Source organism: Callorhinus ursinus, unplaced genomic scaffold (assembly GCF_003265705.2).
Source record: "Callorhinus ursinus isolate GAN/ISIS: 27379988/994484 unplaced genomic scaffold, GSC_fseal_2.0 scaffold22, whole genome shotgun sequence".
Classification (NCBI taxonomy): domain Eukaryota; kingdom Metazoa; phylum Chordata; class Mammalia; order Carnivora; family Otariidae; genus Callorhinus; species Callorhinus ursinus.
This window is the reverse complement of record NW_027397084.1, coordinates 10364542-10389250: the sequence shown is the minus strand read 5'-3', so window position 1 is coordinate 10389250 and position 24709 is coordinate 10364542. Positions and strand designations below refer to the sequence as shown.

Below are 24709 nucleotides of genomic sequence, written 5' to 3'. Positions count from 1 at the left end.
GTTCCACATGTTCTTCTCTGCAGATGAAGAGCACAGCGCTGGAGCACTTTTCTGGAAGCTGAGGTGTAGTTAGGGACCGAGGGCGGTTGGCGGGTTACGTAGCCTGGAACCATGCGCTGCGCATCTGTGGTCCTCACCGGCCCCACGGGGGCTGACTTCACGGTTCAACTACAGACAGGGAGCTCAACTCCAGAAGCTCCACACTTACAGGGAAAGTAACCCAGCGGGGGGAGAAGCCTTTCTAAAGAAAGGCCAGTCAGGTGTGAAAACGCATGCAAAGCTTTGGCTTGAGCATTCTCCAGGTCCCAGATCTGCCATTTTTAGTCAGGGAAAGCTCCCATCCCAGCAAACAAAACTACTGAAGCAGGTGATAGAGAGGATGCGTGTTTCCTCTCAGGAAATAGAGAGCCGCCCCTCTTCGAGTGGTTCCTGCGTTAGCTACTTAGGTGATGGTAGGATAATTTCCTGAATGCAGCTGTTTGTGGGACTTAGCGTCCTTTATGGAGACCTTTTGAAGTTTTTTCCATGAAAGGAATCCAAATCACTATGTAAATCAGTGGTGCTCCTAAAGCAGAGGGCATTTGACAACAACTGGTTGGTACAGTGGAAATGGTGGGGGTGGTGTGGCTGGTCTCTCCTGACGGGAGGCCAGGGGTGCCCAGAACATCTTTCCATGCACAGGGCAGGCATTAAAATAGTTCTCCAGTAATCCAAGTACTATTTTAAAATATGCTCTTATTTTTCTGCTTGTTCCTTATCTATTTCCTTTTTTTTTTTTTTTTTTGGATTTCACAAGGAACAACAGTAGTAGTTTAAAATAATAATGATTACCTCAGCGATCCTTTATTGAGTACTTAACTATATTTCAGGCTCTTTGTGTATATATTTTAAGCTCCCTTAGTCTTTTTTTTTTTTTGCCAGAATTATCAAATTGACTCATTTTCCCTCCAGCCTTATTGAGATACAATTGACATATAACTCCATCTCCCTTAGTCTTTGGTGCATGATCTCTATTTATTGTTGTCCCCATTTTGATGCACAAGAAAATGAAAGCATTAAGCAGTTTGCTCGAAGCTGCACATGTAGAAAGCGGCAGAGCTGAAATCCGAATCCACAAATGGATGATTCCCTAGCTGCACCCTCGGTCCAAGGGGGCAATCATGTAATATTGATTGTACATGTACCTTTGGTGTCAGGGTTTGCTCAGTATGAAACAAGTTAATCCGTACAGTATCACTGAAATTATCATGTAATGACAGCACACCACATAATTTGTTCCATGTGTGAGTCCACACATTGGGGCCATGACATGTGAAAAATTCAAGGATTACTGATTTTCTGGGAAAAAGGGGTTGTAGGGAATAAAATTCCCAGGCTGAACTAGACCTTAAAAAATACTGAGGGGGCATCTGGGTGGCTCAGTCGGTTAAGCATCTGCCTTCAGCTCAGGTCATGATCTCAGGGTCCTGGGATCGAGCCCCGAATCAGGCTCCCTGCTCAGCAGGAAGCCTGCTTCTCCCTCTCCCTCTGCACTCCCTCCCCTCATGCTTGTGCACCCTCTGTCTCTCTCAAATAAATAAATAAAATCTTAAAAAAAAAAAAAAAAGATACTGAAGTTCACTCCTGAACAAGAGAAGCCAAAGCGCACGATTATGTTGTCCTACTTTACTCAATCATAGCGTTTGTTTGCTTGGTCAGTTCTCCCCATGCCTGGCTTCTCCTTCCCTGACACTCCTATTTAAAAAGGGCTCCCTACCCTTCTGTGGTCCTCTGAGAATATTTCCCCTTTGTGCTCCTTATCAAGTATCTCTTTCCAAGAGGCTCAATCCTACAGTACACAATATTTTCTGCTTTCCAGAACATTTGTGTTATCTGTAGAACCTCTCACATGACTACTCCATCTGGGTCTCGGTGGACTCATCTTTGTAGAGAGTATCTGGATCACCCTCACTCTGTTATCTGAGGTAAAGTAGTTCCCCAGTTTGGGGACGAACGTCCTCCGATGTGTATGAGGTATGCATGTCTTACAGGCAACCGGGGGCTTCTGTTTGAAGTCGGAGATGCTGTCGAGGGCTTGGATCTAACTGAAGCCACCCCTGGGTACCAGTGGCAGATTGTCCCGAATGCCAGTTCGCCGTTTGGATTTTGGTCAAAAGAAGGACAGCCCTTCAGGTATGCTGTAGGAAAAGTGGGAGTTCCTATCAAAAGTGTCTTTCCTGGCCTAGGGGAGACCAGGAGACAATAAGCAATGAGATTTCCAGGGGAGAAATTCGAACAGCCACCGATTCAACAACAGTTTGGCCACTGTTCTCAACCAGTGTCCATCATGCTAGTGCAACACAAGCCTTTTATAGGTGCACATGAACTTCTGATCAGTAAGTAAAATTTATATTTTCTACAAGTCAGTTTATAGTCTGCTTTGGGAGATGACTATTAATTGGAACATTGAGCCGAATAAGCCAGGAGACTTGGTAGAGAGCAGGGTAAAACTTGCTGTAGGTACGTGGCTAAGACGTGAAACCAATATCTGGCTGATGCCAAAGAAAGAAGCAAGAATATGACTTTTGGTCATTTGGATCAAGCACCCAGTGTCAAAGTCAACCCAATGGCTGGTGCGTAACAGGGAAAGCTATTATGGGCTCTGAGAGACGTTGATTTCTATAACAGTGATGTTTTCTAAAACTGTTTTCTATAACGTTGTTTTCTATAACAATGTAATTATGGTTTTCCTATTAGTGTCGTTCTGAGTATTTTTAATCCCTTCAAGGACATGGCCAAAATGTCTAGTTTTCTAAAGTGGTCTTAAAAATATAAAAAGTTGAAAATTGCTTAGACACACTGTTTCCTTCGTGTGTCCTCAGCGTATGTACAGAGGGATGGATTCTTTACTGTGTGATGATCTCGTCTCTTTTCCAACCTCTTCTCAAAGAGGTTGGTCATGACCCCTGAATGTGAATTCCAGCCATTCCGTGACTTCCTCCAAGGATTTGGCTATTTAAAATTTGAACTCAATTGTGGAATGAAAGACTTTGTTCCCTGTTCAGGGAATTTTAGACATCAAAGAAGCCAAGGAGGGAAGAAAATCTGTGAACAGAAAAGAGTAGTCTCTATTGTCCCAGAAGCCTAACTAACTAGGTATTTAACCACCGATGTATAGTTTTAAAGTGGCAATCATTGTGGTCCCTTGTGGCACCTATGATACGTCTTTATCATAGTTTTTGAGAACCATCAATAATGTTCAAAGGAAAACCTTTCAGCTGTATTCATTGTGTGGGGGAGTGTTAAGGAGAGAGTCAGACCACCTCAAAATACAAAAGGGCATTTTGGTTATATGGTACCATCTGCAGGGGATGTCTCTTTAATTGCCATTTGGAGGAACCACAAACCAGAGTAACTCTTTCCATTCTCTCTCTCCTTCAGTTCTTTAAAATTTAAAATTTTTAAATTAAAAAATTAGAATATTTATTGATTTATTGATAGATCATTATATTGGTGGACTTTTAAAATAGTTATTTTCAAAATGATTTTCAGAAAATATTCTTGGTATTTATTGAGATAGTTTAATCATTTGCTGTCTCTAACACTAAGGTCACTAGAATTGGATCTTAAACATTAAAAAATATGGTCATATTTTTGAAGTGTTTCATAAAATTGCCTGCATTCTTTGAAGTTGTAGGGTGTGTCTTTTAATTTACAATTGTTGACACGTTTGGTTGACTTTTCTCTGTGGGCCGTAATATTTTTAATTGGAAAAATACTCTCCGTGGGTATTGAGGTAACTGGTAGGCTCAGAGCAAATCACTCCCCCCACCTCTTTTTGTGAGCTAACGTTTAATTAGTAAACCTTCACACAATTAAAAACTATTTACTGATCACCTACATTACGCACAACATTGTGTTCATTATCGAGGGTTTTAGAAGGTGGAGAGCAAAGTCATCATCTTGGGGAATGACCAACCTTGTCATGCGCATGTACAGTCACAGAGCAAGGTCAAACAGCACGTACTGACCTTCCTCAGCATATCCAGTGTGCCTCCTGATCTTCTTATTCAGTTCAACTGATAAGTATTGACTTACTACCATGTTCCAGGCCTTTGAAGACAAGTTAGTTCATGAGAAGCAACAACTGAGGAAGTATTTATAGGTTTAGTTTGCCGATGAGGAACCATAGTCCCCAATGGGTAAAGTGTTTTTCTAATGCTTTTTTAATGTTTTTCTAATGTTACAAATATCAAGTAGCAGAACTAAGCTTTGAATTTTTCTGATTTCAAGTCTTGTGATTTCTCCAGAAGTCCACCTCTGCCACATTATGGCACACATCCTTTTTCACCCATAGGAATATGATATTTAAAGAGCCACAGCAGTCTGCGAAACCCCACATAGACACCTGCTTCTGTGAAGTTAATGTCTACCATGGGGGAGACAAAATAGAAGCTTCTCTTAATATCACTTGGGGCCATTTCAGTCTATTGCTTTACTCCCTTCGTAAAGAACTGCAAAATGTTGTCCACAAGTCAAGTAAGATTATTCAGCAGGAAGCACATCTGCTGATTTATGATTATCCACATATACTCATTGCTATGTGCACGCACACATGTAACGTGGCTAATAGCTGACTTGAGCCAGAGAGGTGATCTAACATACCTCAGGAAGTATGATATGTTGGAGTAGGAGACAAGGAATGAAGGTTCCAGAACAAGTCAGAGCAAATTCTGATTGCTGATATCTCTATTTCTAATAATAATAATAATAATATTTACCATTAATTGAGTTCCGACAATGGGCCAGGCCCTGCACTAAGTGTTGGTAAATGTTTTCAGCTAAGCCTCTAGACAGCCCTGTGCTGTGGCTACAACTTTCCCAAAGACATGTTGACTGCCAAGGGAGTCATAGCCATTGTGAAGGGATGGGTTGAGATACTGACTAGCAGGTGCCACAGGAATAGCTGTTTCCACAGTACACTGGCCACTTACGTGACACAAGAGTCAGGTGTTTCTTCCTCATTGCCACAAAGAAAAACAGTACAGTGGGGCGCCTGGGTGGCTCAGTTAGTTAAGCGTCTGCCTTCAGCTCAGGTCATGATCCCAGGGTCCTGGGATCGAGCCCCGCATCGAGCTCTCTGCTCAGCGGGAAGCCTGCTTCTCCCTCTCCCTCTACCTGATGCTCTCCCTGCTTGTGCTCCTTCTCTCTGACAAATAAATAAATAAAATCTTAAAATAAAAAAAAAAGAAAGACAAAGTACAAGGGCACCCATTTGTTGAGTCAGTGATTCGGGCGTTGGTTGCTCTCACTTTTCTGTGTTTCTCTCCTTTTCAGAGCACGGCTCAGTGGGTTCTTTGTGGCTCCAGAGACAAATAATTACACTTTCTGGATCCAGGCTGACAACGAAGCCTCCCTGTACTTCAGTCAGTCAGAGGACCCAAAGACCAAGGTATTTGCCTTCCTCTTACTTTCCTTTTTCTTGTCCCCAGTCCTTCACTCCTGAAAAAAAATAAGAATAAACACCAAAGCTCTCATCTTCTACTAATAGTGGTAACCTGCCACTAAGCAACCGGGGATTTTAATGTTTCATTTTGTCGGGGGGTGGGTGGGTTTATTTTTTATTAATTTTTTTGAAAATTGAGATATAATTGACATGATTTTAATTGTTGAAAAAGAATTTGGTTGAATGTGTTGGCATGTTTATTGAGCACTTACTATAAGCCCAGCATTAAGCTACATCTTTTATGTACCTTGTCTCTGATCTTCACAGCATCTCTGTGAGCTAAGTATATTTATCTTCATTTTCCAGATAAGGAAATTGAGGCTTAGAAGGATTATATGGCCAATCCAGGGCCACTTGGATCATAAGAGGCATAGTTAGTTCTCAAAGTCATATCTGTCTGATTCTAAAACTTGTGCATTTTCCTCTGATTTTTGGGTAGAGATGTAGCCAGTCTTATTTAGGAATGTCCTGGTCAGCTTTGAAGGATAAGAAAAAGTGCTTTTAACAAAAAGCCAAAATTCCCTAGCACCATTGACAAAGAACCACGTATTCCCCCTCAAATTATTACATGCTTCTATGAAATTGCTTTGCTGGTTGCTAGAGGAACATCATAGATGTTGATGTGGTCATGTCTTTCTAAGGTTCTCAAATGGTTTGGGACTATTTTATCCATAGTATCAGGTAAAGCTAGGGTTTCAGGCTGGCTGTTTCTGCTCTAAACAAGGCCCATCCAGCCTCATCTGAATACAATTTAATAGAGAGACAGAGATAGAGTGAGTGAGGAGTGGAGAGGCATACACAACAACAGGCCCCAGGGCGACTGAGCTAACTTGTTGGAAAAACAGATCATTCCGAAGACCCTGTTAGTAGCTGTCCAGACACTTGCTGTTTGAGAAAGAAATGCCCATAAGCTTCATAGTGTTGATTGTGATATGCTTCTTGGGCCACAGGTGAAAGTGGCCTCCATCAAGGTGGGCACTGCTGACTGGTTTGACGCCTGGGAGCAGAATGGGCAGGAAGGGACCTGGCAACGGAAGACTCCCAAGCTGGAGCTGGTTGGTGGCACCAGGTACTACCTGGAAGCAGAGCATTGTGGGAAAGCCCCCAGCAGGGGGATGAGAATTGGCGTCCAGATCCACAATACCTGGCTGAATCCTGATGTGGTCAGCACTTACCTCCAGGAGAAGCATCAAATCCGAATCCATGCCCAGAGACTTCCAGAAATCCAGGTGTGTGTCTCTTCTCTGTCCTGTGGGGTTGGACTCAGGGACTGAACTCTGGAAGGAACATCGTCTTGCCTAGAGGAAGGATCACTAGCTGGGAGCCAGGAGACTTGAGTTGTAATGATAGTTCTGCTGCCAAAGAGATAGGCTATCTATCCAATAGGGTTGTGAAGACATCTCAAAAAAATGCAAAGTCTTATTATTAAGGTAATTTTACTCATGGTCTTAGTGTTAGGAATTTAAGTTCCAGGTAAATTCTCTTTTAGAATCTTATTCCCCGGAGTAGAGATAAAGTCCTCCAAATAAACACACCCATGTATGCATGCACATGAGTGTGCACACACGTGGTTCCATTGCTGTTACTGATCCAGGTCCTATCTCCCCACACATGGTGTTTTCTCCATCTTCTTTGTAAAGGGTCTCTCAGTGGCGCCCATATTTGTGTTGAACAGTATCAGTGTACTTTTCAGTCGTTCACTTCTTGGTGTACCAAGATGAGTCCACATGGACTCTGCTTTTCAAGCTTAGAGTCTAATAGTAAAACATGGACACAAGTAACCATAGAACAAAGTAGAAAAGGGCAAATGATGTAAGATGACTGATCTTACTTTGTAACTAAAGTATAGTGTGCCTGTCGGGGAATATGCTAGGAGCAAAGCAGAGACTGAATAAGCCTCTGCTCCTGCCCACCAGGCCACCCACCCCGGGAGAGGGCACTTGGTGAGAAGGGCTGAAAGGGGGCCATTCAGCAGCACTATTGAAGTCTCACACCCTAAAGAGAAGGGAGGACATGGATGAATAGGGAGTTCGACATATAAACGTTTTTGTTCGGTGCTGACACTTGGGCTCGTAGATATTTCTAGATGATAGTGAGTTTAGACAAAACTGATATTATAAATAAAAGGAAATAGCCAGTGGAGGGGATATGTCCCAAGGTTCTCCAGCTTAATTAGCACACATCATTTATTCCTGTCATTCTTGACAGATGCTGACTGTGTCTGGCAGAGGGAGCTTCTTCCTTACTTGGGACAATGTCACCAGTCAGCCAATCCCTGCAAATGCCACAGCCCATCAGGTGGGAACCTTCTTCAAATAATGACAGGTGGGGGAGTTGAGGGGGGTGTCTTCATGCCCATGGTATAAACTCTTCAGGATTTTTTTTCTTAAACAGATTCAAACAGCCATTGAGGAGTTACTTGCCGTCAAATGCAAACTGGAACCGCTTTCGGCTAGCATCCTCCTCTGGCTCGGGTTTGAACCAGGTGTGCTTTCCTTGGCTTGACGAACGCTGATCCCCTTCTCCATTGTCTTCTCTCTCTCTTTTTCTGTAAAACAGGAACAATGTTCATTTCCTGCTACCAGAGTCAAGAAAAGTTATGGAAACTGGATTTAGACACCCAGTGGCCCCGAGAGTGACGACACACGTGGGAGGAAGCCGCTTGGTGTGGGTGTCAGAGAAAGAAAAGCCATTCCCCCTGGGCTGTCCGGTGTAGCCAAGGGCTCCCCATGCCGCCCAGTGGGGAAAGGGCAAACTATACAGGCGGGAACGAAAACACTACAGCAGCATATTTTATTTAATTCAAATTGTATCCAAATAAAGGAATTGTTACATGAAACAGTCATCTTACCAAATTCTAAAAATATGAGGGCAGGTTTTTAAGATGCTAAGGTGAACTCAATTACATTCGGCACTCCCTGTCTCTTTGCTTCTCAGCAGTTTTTGATGCCATGGTACAAAGAGAAAATCGTAATCGATTTTCAATGCTGTGTGGCAGACAAAGTGGGATTCTCACATCAGGAGCCTTCCAGCTTTCAAGCACAAGCCTCACCCCGCTCACCCAAGGGCTCAAGGGTTGCTGTCATGCTGAACTCGTAACTCAACCCCTCTACACATGTTGGGGAGCTCTATCTTGTCAATCTCTATGCCGGTCTTGCTCTTTTATCTGCCTCCAGGCCCAGAAGGTTCCAGCTTTGAGGGGGACCTCACCAGTGGGACAGAGCCCTTCTGTGGGAGGTTCAGCCTCCACCAGCCCCGACACCTTGTCCTAACACCCCCGGCTTCCCAGAAGGGCTACCGGCTAGATCGGTACACGCACGTAAGTAGCAGCCCTTGCACTTCCAGCTGACGTGGGTAGGGAGGGGTTGGCATTATTCTCTAGGCTTGAGGCTAAGGAAACAGAAGCACAAAGGAGTGATTGCTGTGATCTGCCCAATGCGTTTCAGGCTGAGGTTCCAGGTTTCTTAACTGCTGTTTCAAAGTGGTGAACTGACACCTCGGTCCTTCGTTAGTTAGTTGTTACATGGAAATGAAATGCCTTTGTTTTAACTGTGAGACCTATGGATGTTTTTATGTGCTCCAGGATCTTCTTTGCTCCCTAGGGAAGAGCATGGACTCTGTAGACAGACTATCTGGTTTTGAATTTTGGCTCTACCCCCTACGTGTCCTCAGGGTCTCTCTTTAGTTTACCCCCCTGTGAACTGTGTAGTCATATGGTCTAGAACTGTGGTGGAGAGTCAATGAGATAATCTACTAACACGTGCACTGGGTAGGACTCTGTTAAATGCTAGTTGCTGTTATTTATTATAGTTTTTATTTTTTTATTGGTGGGTTGACTGGCACATTTCTTAAATAACATAGCCTTCGTGTCAAGCTCTGCCATCTTTCATAAAAAGAGTACAGTCTGTTCCCCCTTTGGGAGCTAGAGGGAGCCTGACGGGTTGGCTGAACTCATGGCAGTGCTTGCGGGTGGGTGGCAAGAGATCTCTCTTTCAGCCCTGAGATCGTATCATCCTTTGATATTCCTCAAAATTCCATCTCCTATCTGTTTCAGTGTTCAGTCGGTTCTCAGTGGAACTACCACGGGAGCTGGGATTAGACGGGTCAGGTTGCGGCCCCACCCATCTTCCGGCCTGCCCTTTTTGCAGGACAGCCTCCCAACAGGGGTGATTTTGCCCGCTTGGGGAAGGTTGGCAATTATGGAGACGCTTCCGGTTGTTACACCTGGGGAAGTGCTACTGACATCCAGTGGGACGTTTCTAGGGATGTTGCTAAACATCCCCTGATGCACAGGACAGCCCCCTCACAGAAAAGAATTATCCAGTCCGAAAGGCCAACAGTGGAAAAAAAATCCTGCTATAAAGTCTTCTTGAGACAATTTTACTTAACTCAGAAACCAAGGATGCCGGTGAGTTAAGAGTTCAGGAACTGAGGCTCAGAGAGGTGCAGTGACTTGCTCAAGATTGCACAGGGAACTGGGTCAGAGCAAGGGTGTTCTCCAAAGTCCTAACTGCCAAGCACAGTGGTAGGCATTTAATAACTCTCTGTGGAGTCAATCACAATTTATTCTGTTTGTCTTTCTGGTGAGACTAGTAAGCTCCAGGAGGATGGGACCTGGGCTTGACTCTCTCTCTCACAGCACGAGGGAGTCTCCTAGGGAGGGGGAACCTCCTGACGACACATGGCTTGAATGGCTGCTTCTTGCACTAATCGAACTCATGTTCTTTATTTGGTGTCCATAGTTGTGCCTTGCATACAAAGGCCACACGAATAACATCCTGAAGGTGACCGTGTATTTCACAACTGACTCTCAAAACTTCATTAAGAAGAACATCACCTGTGACTGGAGTCTTGTGGGGACCAGTCCCAATAGGTAGCTAATCTGTGGGGAGGTGTGGTGGGAATTCTGCCGGCTGGGATGATTAGCTCTCTTGGGGACAGGGGCCCATGTGCAGTACTAACGATCTCTTATTTGGGGCCTCGGATATTAACCTGGGATTCTTTTTTTTTTTTTTTAAGATTTATTTATTTTAGAGAAAGACAGAAAGCGTGCACACAAGCAGGGGGAGAGACAGAAGGGGTGGGAGAGAATCTCAAGCAGGCTCTGACTCCCCGCTGAGCCTGGACCCCGATGTGGGGCTTGATCCCACCACCCTGAGATCATGACCTGAGCTGAAATCAAGAGTTGGCCGCTTAACCGACTGAGCCACCTAGGCACCCCTTCACTTGGGATTCTGAACACGTCTTATTCAACTACGAAGTTTGATTTAAGAGTAGTTAGTTGTTAGGAATATAATACTTTTTAGAAGTACTCTCACACTTTTTGTGGGGATAGAATGATAGGACATCATATTTGGGAGAGACTTTAGAGACCATTCCTTGACATTACAGATGAGAAAAATTGGGACCCAGAGAATTGGTGAGTCACCAAAATTTATATAGCAAGTGAACAAAGACTCTGCAGTAAAACTCAGGCATCTTGCTCCCTTGATTCGGTGTGCTTTCCACATAGGTCTTACGGGTGACACTTTTGTAAGTGGTCTTACACCTGAGTAAGTCCAGGAGTATTAATCTTCTCTGTGGTGAGAGCCTAATGTATGACCTGCTTCAGATGCATGATTATACTGTAATCTGAAAATGCTGCTGACATGGAGTGTTACGAGTAAATGATTGACTTGAAATGTGACTCACTGGCGTGATACCACAAGCCGAACTGAGCCTGTCTTGGATGGGATGCCTCTACCCAGGGCACACAGGACTGTTGGGGTGCAGGGGTTCTTGGGGTGTCTCTCCTGATTGCACAGTCCACAGGCCCCCAGGTTGGTGAACTTGGCTCTTTGGGAAGGGGCTTCAGGAGCACATGGAGAGCTCCATTTCTGCTGTGGGCTTTGTTTTTCAGCTGGTGGTTCACTTGCACTGACCTCTGGGACACTTGTGTGCATCGCTCCGTGAATCTCCAGCCGCCTCTGGCAAACTCCCCTGTGCTGGTTCATCGGATTGACCTCTTCCCTCTGTCTCAGGAGACGGGTGGGTTCTATGTGGATGAAATTATTATTGCGGACACAAACATAACAGGTGATTATCAAATCTGCTCTCGTCAAGGGGCCTGTCTATGAAATGCTGACCTCAAACTTTTCTGCTGGGGCAGTTCTTCTTTTAATGCAGAGGGAACACGTGATTCCCCATCTTGTCTGCCTTGGTTCTGGAAAGAAGATGGGTTTGGGATTGTGCACCCTTGGTCCTTTTATCTCTCTAGCTAATTCCTTTTTTTTTTTTCCTCCTATTTATCCAATGCTTGCTCTTGCTTCTGTCCTCTTACCCCAATTTGACTACTTGCATGCAGAGAAGCCTTGGTTTCCTCATCTGTAAAATGGGCATAAGCAGGGCCCCATCTCATTGAATTACTGTGAAGGTTAACTGAGGTATAGCATGTAATGAAGTCATTACAGGTCCTGGACCATGGTAAGTGCTCAATAGGTGGGCCCAGCCTGTTGTTATTATTACTATTATCATTATTATTGTTAGGCCAACAGGATTTCTGTACCTGTCCATGAATTAATATCTGTCATGCAAAGTGCTGGAAGGAACAAGGCAATATCTGGCTCTGTAAATGGACTAAAGATCTCATTTACACCTTCAAGGCAGACTCAGAAAAGTGAGAGAGTTAATCATGTCCTCATGAGAACAGGCTTGTCCTGCTTTCTGCCTATCCACATTCCTCCTACTCACCATTTGGAGCTCAAGGCTGGCCTTTCCTCCATGAAGTCCCCCTTGATCTCCCTTAGGCAGAGCCTTAGGATCTCCCTTAGGCAGATCTCCTTTAGGCAGAGCCAGCCTCCCCTGGCTTTGCTTGTCCACGAGTCTTAGGGACAAAGAGCTCATCAGGGGTCCTACTGAGGCTGGCCAAGTTATGATGGGCACTCAGGGGAAGAGAAGCCCGTGGCCAAGACAGAATGGTGCAGTCTGTCCCCCCGGGATTCGAGGCTTCGAACTTTTGCTCACTTTCCCTTTTCCCTTTATAGTCTTTTGTCTGAAAGTTATGGAGCTGAGGGCAGGAGAGCTTGGGGGTGGGTGGCAAGAGGATTCACTTTCGGCCCTGAAATCTCATCGTTCTAGGATACTCATCAAAATTCCATCCCTTACCTGTTTCACCTGTTTTAAGTGTTTTGGGGCATCTGCGTTGACTCATTACTGATTTCAAACCCTGTTCATGTTATATGGCACACTTAGATGATGATAATATTCAAATGGTGTGCTGGGGTAAACACTCGAATTTCTTGGGGCCCAAGACAACTGGTTGGGCCCTTTGGTGCCCTCCCCCCACAGCCAAGCGCTGTCTGGATCCCCGGAGTGCTGAGGGGATCAATATTTCATGCACTTGAACCAATGACTGGGAACTCAGGACTAGTCAGTCAATACTGTTTCCATTCTCTCCACACCCCCAAAGCCCAGGAGCCAGAGCCCTTGCTCACTGCCCCCACCCTTTAGCTACCAAATGCTCCAGTATGTGGAACCATCTAGGGATGAGGGGAAGGGGAGGTAGGGAGGGAGGGGTGACTTGGGTGAAACAGCCGCCTTCCCACTTTGTCTAGTTTCCCTGCTGTTGATGACTTTGCTTTGAGGATTATTTAATGGCAAGATCAGGCCTGATAGTCATAGTTAATTGAGATTTATCTGATCAGCTTCACACTTTATATTCTCTCACCTAATCTCCTCTATGAAAGTTCCTTTTACCTAGTGGTGCCTACCACTTCCTTCTCACTCAGATCTCAGAAGCCCATGAAATGGTCCTATTATCTCTACACTATAGATGAGGAAACCAAAACTAAGAGGGGTTGAGTATCTTGTCCCAAATCACAGAGCTGGGATGTGGGGGAGATTGAAATCTGGACACCGGAACCAAGCCTTCAATGACTCTGTGCCCAGCTGAGCAAAGAAGCATTTATTGAGCACCTACTGTGCACCTGGTATTGCGCTAAATAAGCCGGAGACATGCAAAGACGCTGCCCTTCCCCAGTCTTGGGGAAGATGCGCCCCTTACCCAGGGGGAAGAGGATATTAAAATATATTGTGCTGGCCATTTTGAATCTGCCGTCCCACTAAACTCTCCCTGCCATGCCGATTAATGTGTTATGATTCCCCCTTTACAAATGAGGAAACAGAGAGGTTATGTTGATCAGCCAAATGGTTACCTAACGGAAGTGGAAAATCAGGATTTGCACAGTAGTCGGTTTGAAAGCTTGCACCGTTTCTGCATACATGCTGAGCACGCGCCGTAGATGAGTGCTCACATACCCCCAGGAGGCGCCTGTGTGCTCAGTGTTCCTGAAGTGGATCAGTTGTACATTCCCAGAGTTGCCAGGGGTGTTGGGGAGGAAAGGAGGAAGGGGTAGCAGTCCACGATGCAGTAGATCCTCTGTGTGGGGGTGCTTCCACAGCATCGGGAGGGAGGTTAGCCTGGTGCAGGGCTTATAAAACTTTGCTATGGAATTAGCATTAGTCTCCCTAAACCGTGACCTTACATTTTCCTTTTGCTCTGAAGCTGAATCCTCTTGCCTCTTCTTCTTCCTTTGCTTTTCATGGTGGCAGACAGGTGGGACTCTCTGCTGGGAGTCGGGGGTTGAGATCTAAGTAACTCAGCATTTGCAGTTGGGATTTTCCACCAGACACCAGTTGCTTGCTAATGATGGGATCATTGGTCTCTACAGTTTCTCAAGCAGATTCCAAAATAGCTCGCCCCGGTGGGAATCTGGTGGAGTCACTCTGTGTAGTGGGAGTGGGATCCCCTCCAGTCTACAATGTAAGCTTCTGGATGGTGGGGTGCGGCCAGGAGCTCCCACTCATCACCGCAAGGTAGGGAGTGGTCCTTGCTCGCTTGTCCTTTCTTAGAATTGTCAGCTGGTCTCTGGGGACACAGAGGTGGGACTTTTATCGGGAAGAGCTACCTTACTTGTTGCTTAAAACCACGATCTCAGTCTTAGGAATGCAGAACAGACTGACCAGGAAGTCTTGTGAAAACACAAATGGCTGGGCCCTAACCACTCTGTCTCTAACTCAGTCGGTTTGGGGTGAGCCCCGAGAATGTGCATTTCTAATGAACTCCCAGACAATGCTGATTCTACTAGTCTGGGGGCTACACTTTGAGAACTTGTTTCTAGTGAATTTGTTTTAAAGTAGTTGTATTTTTATGCTGTTCAGTGCTTCCCATTTCCAATGTTTTCTGTTTACTTCCCTCATTCCATTTCCCATATATTTATCTTATTGGAATCTTTCGAGGTGAATGAAATACTTAAGGAACAAAAAACAGCTGTTTCTAAGAACTTACCACCAGATGGCACCAGAGGTCCATAAGCGTTGCTTCTTAATAGTCAACAAGAGTCCAGCCACGGTTTCTAAAGCAGTAACTAAGGATCAGGCTCCTCCCAACTTCTGGAACACATGTGTGCTCTAAGTCGTTCTTTTCATTTTTCACTTAAACTCCAATAGGATGAAAGGATTGAGATGTTCTGCCTTTAACATTTTTCTTTCCATCTTTTTCTAACATGTTCCGAGATGAGTTCTACTCCTACCATGCTTGGGGATGGTATATGGAAGGCAGGTGCAGAGAGCTTGAATCTGGGGTCTACTCTCCTCTACTTAGTGTTCCATGGCCCGCTGGGTGGGAAAGACATAAAAACCATCAACAAGATCAAGGAGTGAAGGAGCTGAGGTGGTGGAGGGAGCTGCCATATTAGGTAGCCTGCAGTCCTGCATTCCAAGTGCCAAAGCTTTAACTCAGAAATGCTAGAGGCTGACTTGGGACCACAACAGAATGGTCCTGGCAACCTTCCTTCCTGATATTTCCTCAAGTCCCTTAACTCCTTCTGGGAGCTTCCCGCCTCAGCAAGACAGGACCCCCCTTGGACTGGCCTCTGCTAGCTTCATCCCCAACCCAGATGGTATCACTCTGTTTCTGTATAGTTATATTTATGTACATCAACATGTAGTTCTTTTTTTTTTTAAGATTTTATTTATTTGTTTGTCAGAGAGAAAGAGAGCACAAGTAGGGGAAGCAGCAGGCAGAGGGAGAAGCAGGCTTCCCGCTGAGCAGGGAGCCCGATGCGGGACCCTGGGATCATGACCTGAGCCGAAGGCAGATGCTTAACTGACTGAGCCACCCTGGCATCCCCATCAACATGTAGTTCTTAATATTGATAAAGATCAAATACGTTCATTATGGAAAATTTGGAAAATACAGAAAAAGACTTAGAAGAAGATAAAATGTCACTCATAATCCCTCTGCTTGGAGGTAACTTCTACTGACATGTTGGATCCATATTCTAACTCCCTTTTTCCTAAGCAGTTTTTGTATACATATACCCACATATATATGCATATATTTACTTTTTAGACCTCAAATTGGGACCACACATTACACGCTATATTTGGCAACATGCCCATTTCACCTAATGGCCTAAATTGAGTATTTCCCGTATCACTGATGGGGAATGGTATGATTTTTCTAAAATATGATTTCATTGGCTGAACGATATTCCATCTCATGGTATGCCATGATTTATTTGACCCATTTATTATATTAAAAGCAAGATTAGGCAGGCAGTGTGTTAGTACACGGGCACCAGGTAAGAAGTTGGCCAGAAGGAGTGGCCTGTATGTCAGGTGGGGATACAGAATGGGGAAGCATCTGTGGAACAGGGCACTGACTGCTCATTTAATGATGCGAATGGGCTAGAGAATACCACGTTCTCTGTCCACTCTGTACTTCAGGGCCAGAGCTGTGGAGGCAGGAGTCATCACTTTTTATTCTGGGTCCCTATGCTCCCAGGATCTGTGCAGGGGCAGGGTGGAACATTCTGTAAGAATCAGAATATTTGGGGCGCCTGGGTGGCTCAGTCGGTTCAGCATCTGCCTTCGGCTCAAGTCATGATCTCAGGGTCCTGGGATCGAGTCCCGTGTCGGGCTCCCTGCTCAGTGGGGAGTCTGCTTCTCCTTCTGCCCCTGCCCCCCTGCTTGTGAGCTCTCTCTCTCTCTCAAATAAATAAATAAAATGTTTTTTTTTAAAAGAATGCTAATATTTACACTGTACTTCTGCTGTGATGTGGCAGGGATATCCAATATTTGGGAGGTTGAGACTGTGTCCTGGAAACATGGCTGACTGTCTGGTCTTTGAGATGGAATTAAATTCTCTCTAGAGTGGCACTTCTGGATGGTTGCTGTGGTTAAGGCTTTGTTTTTGACATGCCACAGCTCTGTGCCCACTGAAGGAGGAGAAGAAGGATCCAGATCGGTCCAGGTGACAACACGGAGGATCCAGAAGACAAGTCCACCTTTAGGAGGATACTTTCGCATCCAGCTTCCTACCACAGTGATTCCTGGTAAAGGGGCAATTGGAGTGCACCAATGTCTCACTTCCATTTTTAGGGGCATTCCCAGGCAAACAGCATCCTGAGAGATTGTCAGGCGGGGTGACAGTCTTAGAGCTATTTTGAACGTGGCCTTCTTAAAATTAAAGATCTGGACAATAACAATACCGTATCATTGTTAATACGATCCCAACTTTTTACTTTTGTAGACGTGGAGATTGAGTGGATTAGCTTCCTGAGGCTGTTGTAACAAATCACCGAAACCTTGGTGGCTTAAAACAACAGAAATCTGTCCTCTCGCATTTCTGGGGGCCAGAAATCCAAAATCAAGTTGTCAGCGTGCCACACTCCCCCCGAGGGCTCTAGGGGAGGATCTGTTTCCCTGCTCTTCCAGCTTCTGGTGGCTGCTCGTATTCCGTGGCCTGCTGCCGTGGTCTCACTCTTTCTTCCTCTTCTGTCTCAAAACCTCCTCTGTCTCTCTCTTATAAGGATACATATGATTGCATTTAGGGCCTACCTGGATAACCCAGGATAAGCTCTTCCTCTCAAGATTCTTAACCACATCTTCTGCAATATAAGGTAATATACACTCTTTTGCCTTATAAGGAAATAGTCATAGTGTCCAGGGATTAGGATATTGACATATCTCTAGGAGGCCACCATTGAGCCCCGTATACTGGAGCTTGCCCAGAGGTCATACAAATTGTTGATGGCAGGGTCTGGATGTGAACTTGGGTATTTGATTATCAGGTCAGTCCTATTCTCTCTGGAGTTTCCTAGGCCAATTTCTATGGTAGCCTTGGTCCTTCCAAGTTAAACTCCATGGTGACACCATATGCTATTGAGAATTTTAGTGGTCATAACAATGTGATTGGTGTGGAACCTTTTCTAAATCCCTAAGAATATACACGTTTCACAGAGGATAAGGAATAGAAGTGATCACACCATTTATTTGGTAAAACCCTAGGAGAATCAGAAAGGAGGTTCAGGAGAGGTCAAGGGTGGCTGTATAAAAATTGGCACCTGGTCCAAAAGTCTTCTGTCCTCCCAAGAAGAAAGATGGCTGGGCTTGCAAGAATCTTCTCAGGTGGGAGGAATGGTATTTTTACTCTAATAGGGCCACTTAGGACAAACTGAAGGCTGTGGGCTACTGGAGTCTGATAAATGGGTGAGTGAGAGTCAACAGTGCCCTGTGTCTATGAAGTCCATCCCTGCGTCATGCTTCCCTTCTCAGGAGCTGCAACCTGTCTGTAGATCCTCTTCCTGCCCCCAGGTTCTGTTGTGATGCCCTTCGCACCACTGCCAAACAATCCAGGAAAGTCGGCCTTAACCTGGCCTTTGGAAATGGTAATGGCCTCAAATTATCTAAATGTAGAGCAACCTTTTTTAAAAGGAGGAGAATTTTGTTTGCACTTTAGAAATACAGTGGTATTTTCTTAACACTCCCAGGCCGTGTGGAATTCAAGAGGAAGACCCTTGAGGAATTAGAAGGCATTCTGGCTTAAGTGTAAACCCGTCTCGCTTGGTTGGGCAGCTTCTGAATCTCACTGGGTCTCACTTTCTTCATCTCTAGAGTAGGCATTAGGATACCTAAATGGCCCACCTCACAGGGCTTTCGGGAGTAGCTAATGAAATGGAAACTTTCGGTAAAGCAAGAACCAGGGTTCAACCACGAGCAGGGCTTAAGCACAGAGGGCTGTTATTTCTCTGTGGGGCTGTGGAATGGGGAAGCAGGTGGTTGGGCTTAAAAGAATTCTAATAGAGAAGCCGAAGTTCAATGCCAACATTCCTCAGCTGGGTTGGCTAAGCTTTTATGGGTGCCAGGTGCTGTGTACCTCCCCCAACTGCCTGTGAAAGGTGGCCAACTTTTCTCCGTTCTCAGGGCCAGCTAGAGTTTTCCAGGGGAAACCCACTATTTCATTAGGCTTTCAGGCATTACCAGGGTGTCTGGAGTGTATATTTGGAGTTGACCGTGGAGATGGTTTTGTCTGATGTGACGATACTCTCTGCTTGTTATAAGATGGGATACTGATTAAAGGTATCACAATATAAAAAGTAGGCCTCTCCTTGTATTTGCCTTAGGAAACGCACGGTTAACTGGGCTGGTGTTTCACTCAAAGGCATATTTTTTTTTTTTAAGATTTTATTTATTTATTTCAGAGAGAGAGAATGAGAGATAGCACGAGAGGGAAGAGGGTCAGAGGGAGAAAGCAGACTCCCTGCTGAGCACGGAGCCCGATGTGGGACTCGATCCCGGGACTCCAGGATCATGACCTGAGCCGAAGGCAGTTGCTAAACCAACCGAGCGACCCAGGCGCCCCATCAAAGGCATATTTTGAACTTGAGGGTTTCCTGTATAATTAGTGGACATCCTGACATTTATTCTCTGTTACTTTGATGAGGAAACCTCGTGTGGTGGAGTAATTAGTATCTTGTATGTTTTATATCAAAACCTTGTCCCACAGATGTCCCCGTGCATATATCCACTAGTCACCTTCGCAAGCTCTTACAGAACAATGCTGATAGCCTTACATCCAGGTACCTCAACGTCACTGACCTCATTGTAACGGAGGAGCTGAAGTCTTGCTATGAGCATGTGTGGACCCTCTCCTGGTCCACCCAAGTTGGAGATTTGCCCAATTTCATGAGGGTATGTATGGTAGTGGTGTGGGTTTGGTGTCTGGGAGCAATTTTGTAAAAAAAGAATCAGAATTATATGAGTGAAAACCATCATGAATTATTAATTTTGTTGGAATATTCAAGTAAAGGGGTTCAGTGATCTTTTGGGAAGTTTACAAGGCATGTTTTGCATCTCATACCTTAAATTGCTGGTAAAGCAATTTAAATCCAACATCTCCTTCCCTAACTCGGTGTAGGTAGAAGTTGTTGGTCAGTGTCCACCATACAATAATTCTACATCTGTTATTGGATAATTTAAGCAGATGTGATTGACTTAGATTATCACAGAGGCAGATGGCACAGCAGAAGGAAGTTTCGAAAAGGATTTGCTGTCTCTGGATAATGACAAAACCAGATGCTCTTGCATATTTAGGGTTTTAAAAAATAATCTAACGATCATCTAGCATTTGGTTATTATAAAATGAAACCCAAGATAAGATTTTATCCCTGTTATATGGTATTCTGGGTCATCTGGTTTTCAAACAAAATACTGGGGTGGAGATGGAGGACGGATGAGAGTCATCTTATAGCACTTTACCCCTTACCTTTTATTTTATTATTTTGGATTGCAAACATATAAAATAGAAAAGCATGTAGAAACAAAATATCTCAAGACAGAGGGAGAAGATTGTTTTTCGTGCCTTTTTTGGGCAGCTCTGCTTGCAAATAAATATTCCTCTAGTCTATTGGGGTTTTCATTAGCTGTTACTTACAGTTAGGTTTCTAGGCTTCACCCCCCTGTCACCTCATCTTCAATTTCTAGCTATCTGGTTACCTTAAATAAAATGTGAAAAGACCCTTTATCATGAGGTTTAGACTTCTATTAGATTAGATGTCTGTTCTGTGACAGAATTCACCAGAAATGTAACCATCTCAGGTCTCTGATGCAAATCTAACTGGAGTGAACCCTGCTGCAACCATGCGGGTGGTGTACGATGGTGGAGTTTTTCTTGGACCCATATTTGGAGACATGTTGGTTACTGCCAACCAGCACACTCAGGTGAGAGTGGATGGGCCGCCCAAAGTGCAAGTACCACTTCCAGGTGTCTCAGTCCCTCCCTGATATGTAACATGGACCAGTTTCAAGGATCAGTTTTCCAATCCATAAAACAGAGACAGTTATGCCTGTCCTCTCGCTACTTCCACAGTGCATGAAAAACGCTTCGAAAATAGAAGTGCTTTGTAAGCACCACATCCTATTATTATAATTATCGATGCTGTTATTGTGGTACCCAAACTGGAGAACCTCTAGAGCTACATAGGTTTTATTACCTCCACACAGTGGCACTGGAAAGTAAATGAGCTAAGTCAGTGCCTTATCTCTTTAAAATGTCTTTTTATCTTTCCCATCTGCCCATATTCCTGTTATAAGTCATCTGCTTTTAATTTGAGAAAATTTAAAAATGTGCAAACTATAAAGAGTAATGTATCCAACACCTGGGAATCCAAACCAAAGGTTAATAATTGCCAATATTTTGACGGATTATGTTTTGTGTGTGTTTATGAATAAAAGAAAACAGAGATAAAATGGAAATGTTCTTTATCACGTATGCCTTCATGCCATCCCCTCACCCCTTCCCTCCATAAGCAAACAGTATTATAAATATAGTGTGTGCTTTTAATCCATATTTTATGTGTAGAGCATCAAGCAAGTCATATTTTTTTCACCTTCCCCATCTCCAAGTATTGTAGAGTTCCACCAGATTAACACTAGGAACAGTGAGACAAAGAGTCATGTAGTCTCTTATTGAGGACCTACCATTCTAGGACAAAAAGGCCCCAAACCAAATGCCCAAGTACACTGTTTTCCAGGTGCATATCCACGTAGTACAATGGAAGGAAAGTGCCTACTTTGTTGGCATGTACCAGCAAATAAAGGACTTTTCACAGGTATCCAGTTGAATATAATCTGGAGCGATAAAAAGTCCTTGGGCAATTTGAATTTTATTAAATTTACTACAGAGAGGAAATTTACTCAAGATTCAGCATATTTGATTGTAGAAATGTTAGGTTTCAGGGAAACAACCGTCATTTTAAGAAAGCCTAACATGTTTTGAATAATTCATTAGGGTTTATAACTGCGAAACAGAAGAAAAAAAATGAGTCATTAAACAGGTTAATTTGGGCACATTTCACAAGTGCTTTCGGAAATCTCTTGAGCACATGAAATGCATACACTTGCCTTTAATTCTTCTACCTTTTTTTCAGGTGGTTGTGCGAGTGAATGATATACCAGCCCATTGCTCAGGTTCCTGTTCTTTCCAGTACCTTGAAGGGTCCACTCCCCAGGTCCACTCTGTGTGGTATTCCCTTGGTATGATTTGTGAGTTGGCATTGAGAGAGTCATGAACTTCAGACTCAGAGTGATTTGTTAGAGGCCATGTACCTGGTGGTGGGTGGACAGAAGGTGCATCAATTCATGGGGTGGATATTAAGTGATGCAGCAGAAAGTGTATTTTTTGTTCAATCTAAATGATATGGTTATGGTTTGAAAGGGAGACAGGTGGAGGGTTTTTTCTTTTTTTGAGAGAGAGAGAGAGAGAGAGAGAAATAGAGTGTGCACACCTGAGCAGGGGAAGGGCAGAGGGAGAGGAAGAGAGAGAATCCCAAGCAGGCTCCATGCTGAGCGTGGATCCCGACATGGGGCTCAATCTCGCAACCCTGAGATCAGGACCTGAGCGGAACCAAGAGTCAGACACTTAACCGACTGAGCCACCCAGGCGTCCCGAGACAGGTGGAGTTTTGATGACCTAAAATGTTTTATTCTCTTTGTCCCTTGTTTTGAAATGTTGTTTATTTTGATTTTTTTTTTCATTTTTTAAAAGTTGACTAGTGATCTCTTATTCCTAGTTTGAGAAAACTTCAGATGGGGGCTGTATACTGCCATAATAAATATAGATGCACAATATTTGAGTCAGCATTCAACTCCTTGAATCTTGGGAGGGGAAGGTGAGAGGGAATGAACATTTGACATTAGACAGAGTTCTCTTAAATGGAGTTATATCACTAAGGGATGACTTTGTTCTTTTATTTTTATTTTGTCCTCCTTTAAGATGGTGACACCAACCTACTGGTTTATATTTTTGGAACTAGTTTCTCTGGTGACCCCCAGGCCCTAGAGGTTACGGTGAACAACACGATTTGCAAAGTTCTTTTCTCAAACCAAACGAACGTGGTCTGTCAGACAGACCTGCTACCTGTTGGAATGCACCGGCTCTCCATGGTGGTGAGGCCTTCTGGTCATGCCATCAACACCAGTGGAGAAGCCCTCTTCCTAAGCGTGGAGCCCAGGCTAGATGCTGTGGAGCCTTCCAGAGCTGCAGAGATTGGTAAGCCGGGGAGCACCCCACCCTGCATCTGACCCTCTGAAGCTAGCATGCTTGCCGATATGAGGAACCTAGTCTGTCACGTGATAAATTCCATATCCCCTGTGAGTCACAGCTTTCTGTTTTCTGCCATCAGCATTTTTTTCTAATGAGCTACAGACTTTGGAGCCCTTAAATGAAGTCACTTGCCCCATAAAGGATCATAGTTGGCTGAGGGTGTCAGGCATAACTGGGTCAGTTACTGAGGCCCTGGGACAATTTGGTCCTGGGGAAACAACACTAGATTGGGAGTTAGGACATGTGCCTGGGTTTTTGTCCTGCGAAGGTCAGATATGTGACCTTAGGAGTTTCAGTTACTTTTATGGGATGTGGTTTCCTGATAACGATGATGATGGGCACAGTATCATTTACTGAGTACCTCATCTGGGCAGTCACACTCCCTAGATGCCTAGAGCTGCCCCAAAGACAGAATTATTATCCACTTTTTTTAGATGAGGTAATGGTGGTTCGAAGAAGAGTGACTTGCCCAAGGCTTTCCAATGGGAAGAGGTAGAGCTAGATGCAAACTGGGATTTTCAGAAGCTCAGCCTCCTGCTTCTATGCTGCCCTGCTGTCTTCGCTGTGCAGCGGGCCTGATGATGCCTAACTCACAAGCCTCCTCCTTTTGTGTGAGATTAAAATGAGCAAACAGGTGGGAAAGGGCCTTGAAAAGTAAAAACATTTGCAAATATGAAGCACAGGCCTTATGTACACAATCGTTTGTGGACTGATGTACAATTGGATACTTGGCTAACATGCAAAGCCAACTACTATTTGAGTGGGCGGTAGACAGAGGGCAGTGGGTCTTATCGACATTGATCCCATGGATTGTAGGTTAGTGCCATGGAAACTAAGGATCTCTCCATGCCTTCTGAGGCACACAACCAGTTAAAAACAACCCGGCCAGATTGTAAGAATGTCAGGAATACTCACACTTATATGTGTTAATGTAAGATTTTTTAAAGCATAAAACTACTTTCTTTAATTGTCTTGGATTTGTGTCACTGTTTATTCTCTTGGTCAAAGAACTGTGGCTTAGAACATTTTTTTTTTTTTTTTTTAAGCAGCATTTCCTGCCACAGACTCATTGCTCAAAGGAACAGCTCATTTCTGACTTAACTTTGCCTAGAAGAGTGAATTCTGAGGCCCACCCTGCCTCATCTCTGCACAGGAACCGAGCAAGCTTGCTGTATTTCTCGGTGGTTTCAGGCAGGGTCCAGATGATATGGGTTGTTCGGGGTGAAAGATCATATTCTTTAGGAACTCAGTAATTATTGGTTTGAATTTAGGGCCTAAAATAGTGTCTTCTTCCGAGATTTTTAAGTGGCTTTGATCTACCTAGAAGGTTGGCTTTGCGGTTCAGGTCACACAAACCCCACTTCAGCTCCTCTCCACCCCCCACCAACTGGATTGCACACACCTCAAGTGCACACATGGGACCTTGTCATCTTCATTTCCCCTCTGTAGAGTGCTTTTCACAGGCAGGGTGGCCAACTGTTCTGTTTTCTTGGGACTGAGGGGTTTTCCAGGACATGAGACTTTTTAGTTTTAAAGTGAGGTTGTGGAACTCAGTGCTAAAACTTGGCAAGTCCCAGGCAAAGCAGGATGATTTGGTCACCCTATCAGGGCATGCTGTACCAGTGTTGTGTAGTGCAGGGATTTGTCTAGGAGGATTGCACTTCATCCTTCTATACTTTAGTAAAAGATGGAAGACTCTGAGAAGGGGTAGTGTCTGATGGGTGCAAGTGGGCTTTTAGTAAGACTAAGGGGAAAGGCAAGGAGCTAGAGAGAGGCTCTAGCTCCTACTTTTCTAATTA

The 24709-nt window shown here is 44.4% G+C and overlaps 1 protein-coding gene across 6 annotated transcripts in view; it reads left to right on the top strand.

Annotated features, from left to right (window-relative positions):
• PKHD1 (PKHD1 ciliary IPT domain containing fibrocystin/polyductin) overlaps window positions 1-24709 on the top strand; it is a 484077-nt gene that overhangs the window by 33776 nt on the left and 425592 nt on the right. For 5 of the 6 annotated variants that reach the window (XM_073905082.1, XM_073905080.1, XM_073905081.1 and 2 more), the window contains 14 exons: window positions 2031-2172; window positions 5317-5431; window positions 6436-6714; window positions 7694-7783; window positions 7880-7970; window positions 8662-8804; window positions 10228-10358; window positions 11385-11560; window positions 14194-14338; window positions 16733-16860; window positions 19314-19498; window positions 20405-20527; window positions 21736-21850; window positions 22581-22856. In XM_073905082.1, the coding sequence (XP_073761183.1) occupies window positions 2031-2172; window positions 5317-5431; window positions 6436-6714; window positions 7694-7783; window positions 7880-7970; window positions 8662-8804; window positions 10228-10358; window positions 11385-11560; window positions 14194-14338; window positions 16733-16860; window positions 19314-19498; window positions 20405-20527; window positions 21736-21850; window positions 22581-22856 (2139 nt within the window). The remainder of the gene's footprint in view (window positions 1-2030; window positions 2173-5316; window positions 5432-6435; window positions 6715-7693; window positions 7784-7879; window positions 7971-8661; window positions 8805-10227; window positions 10359-11384; window positions 11561-14193; window positions 14339-16732; window positions 16861-19313; window positions 19499-20404; window positions 20528-21735; window positions 21851-22580; window positions 22857-24709) is intronic. The other variant, XM_025890503.2, reaches the window with a different exon arrangement.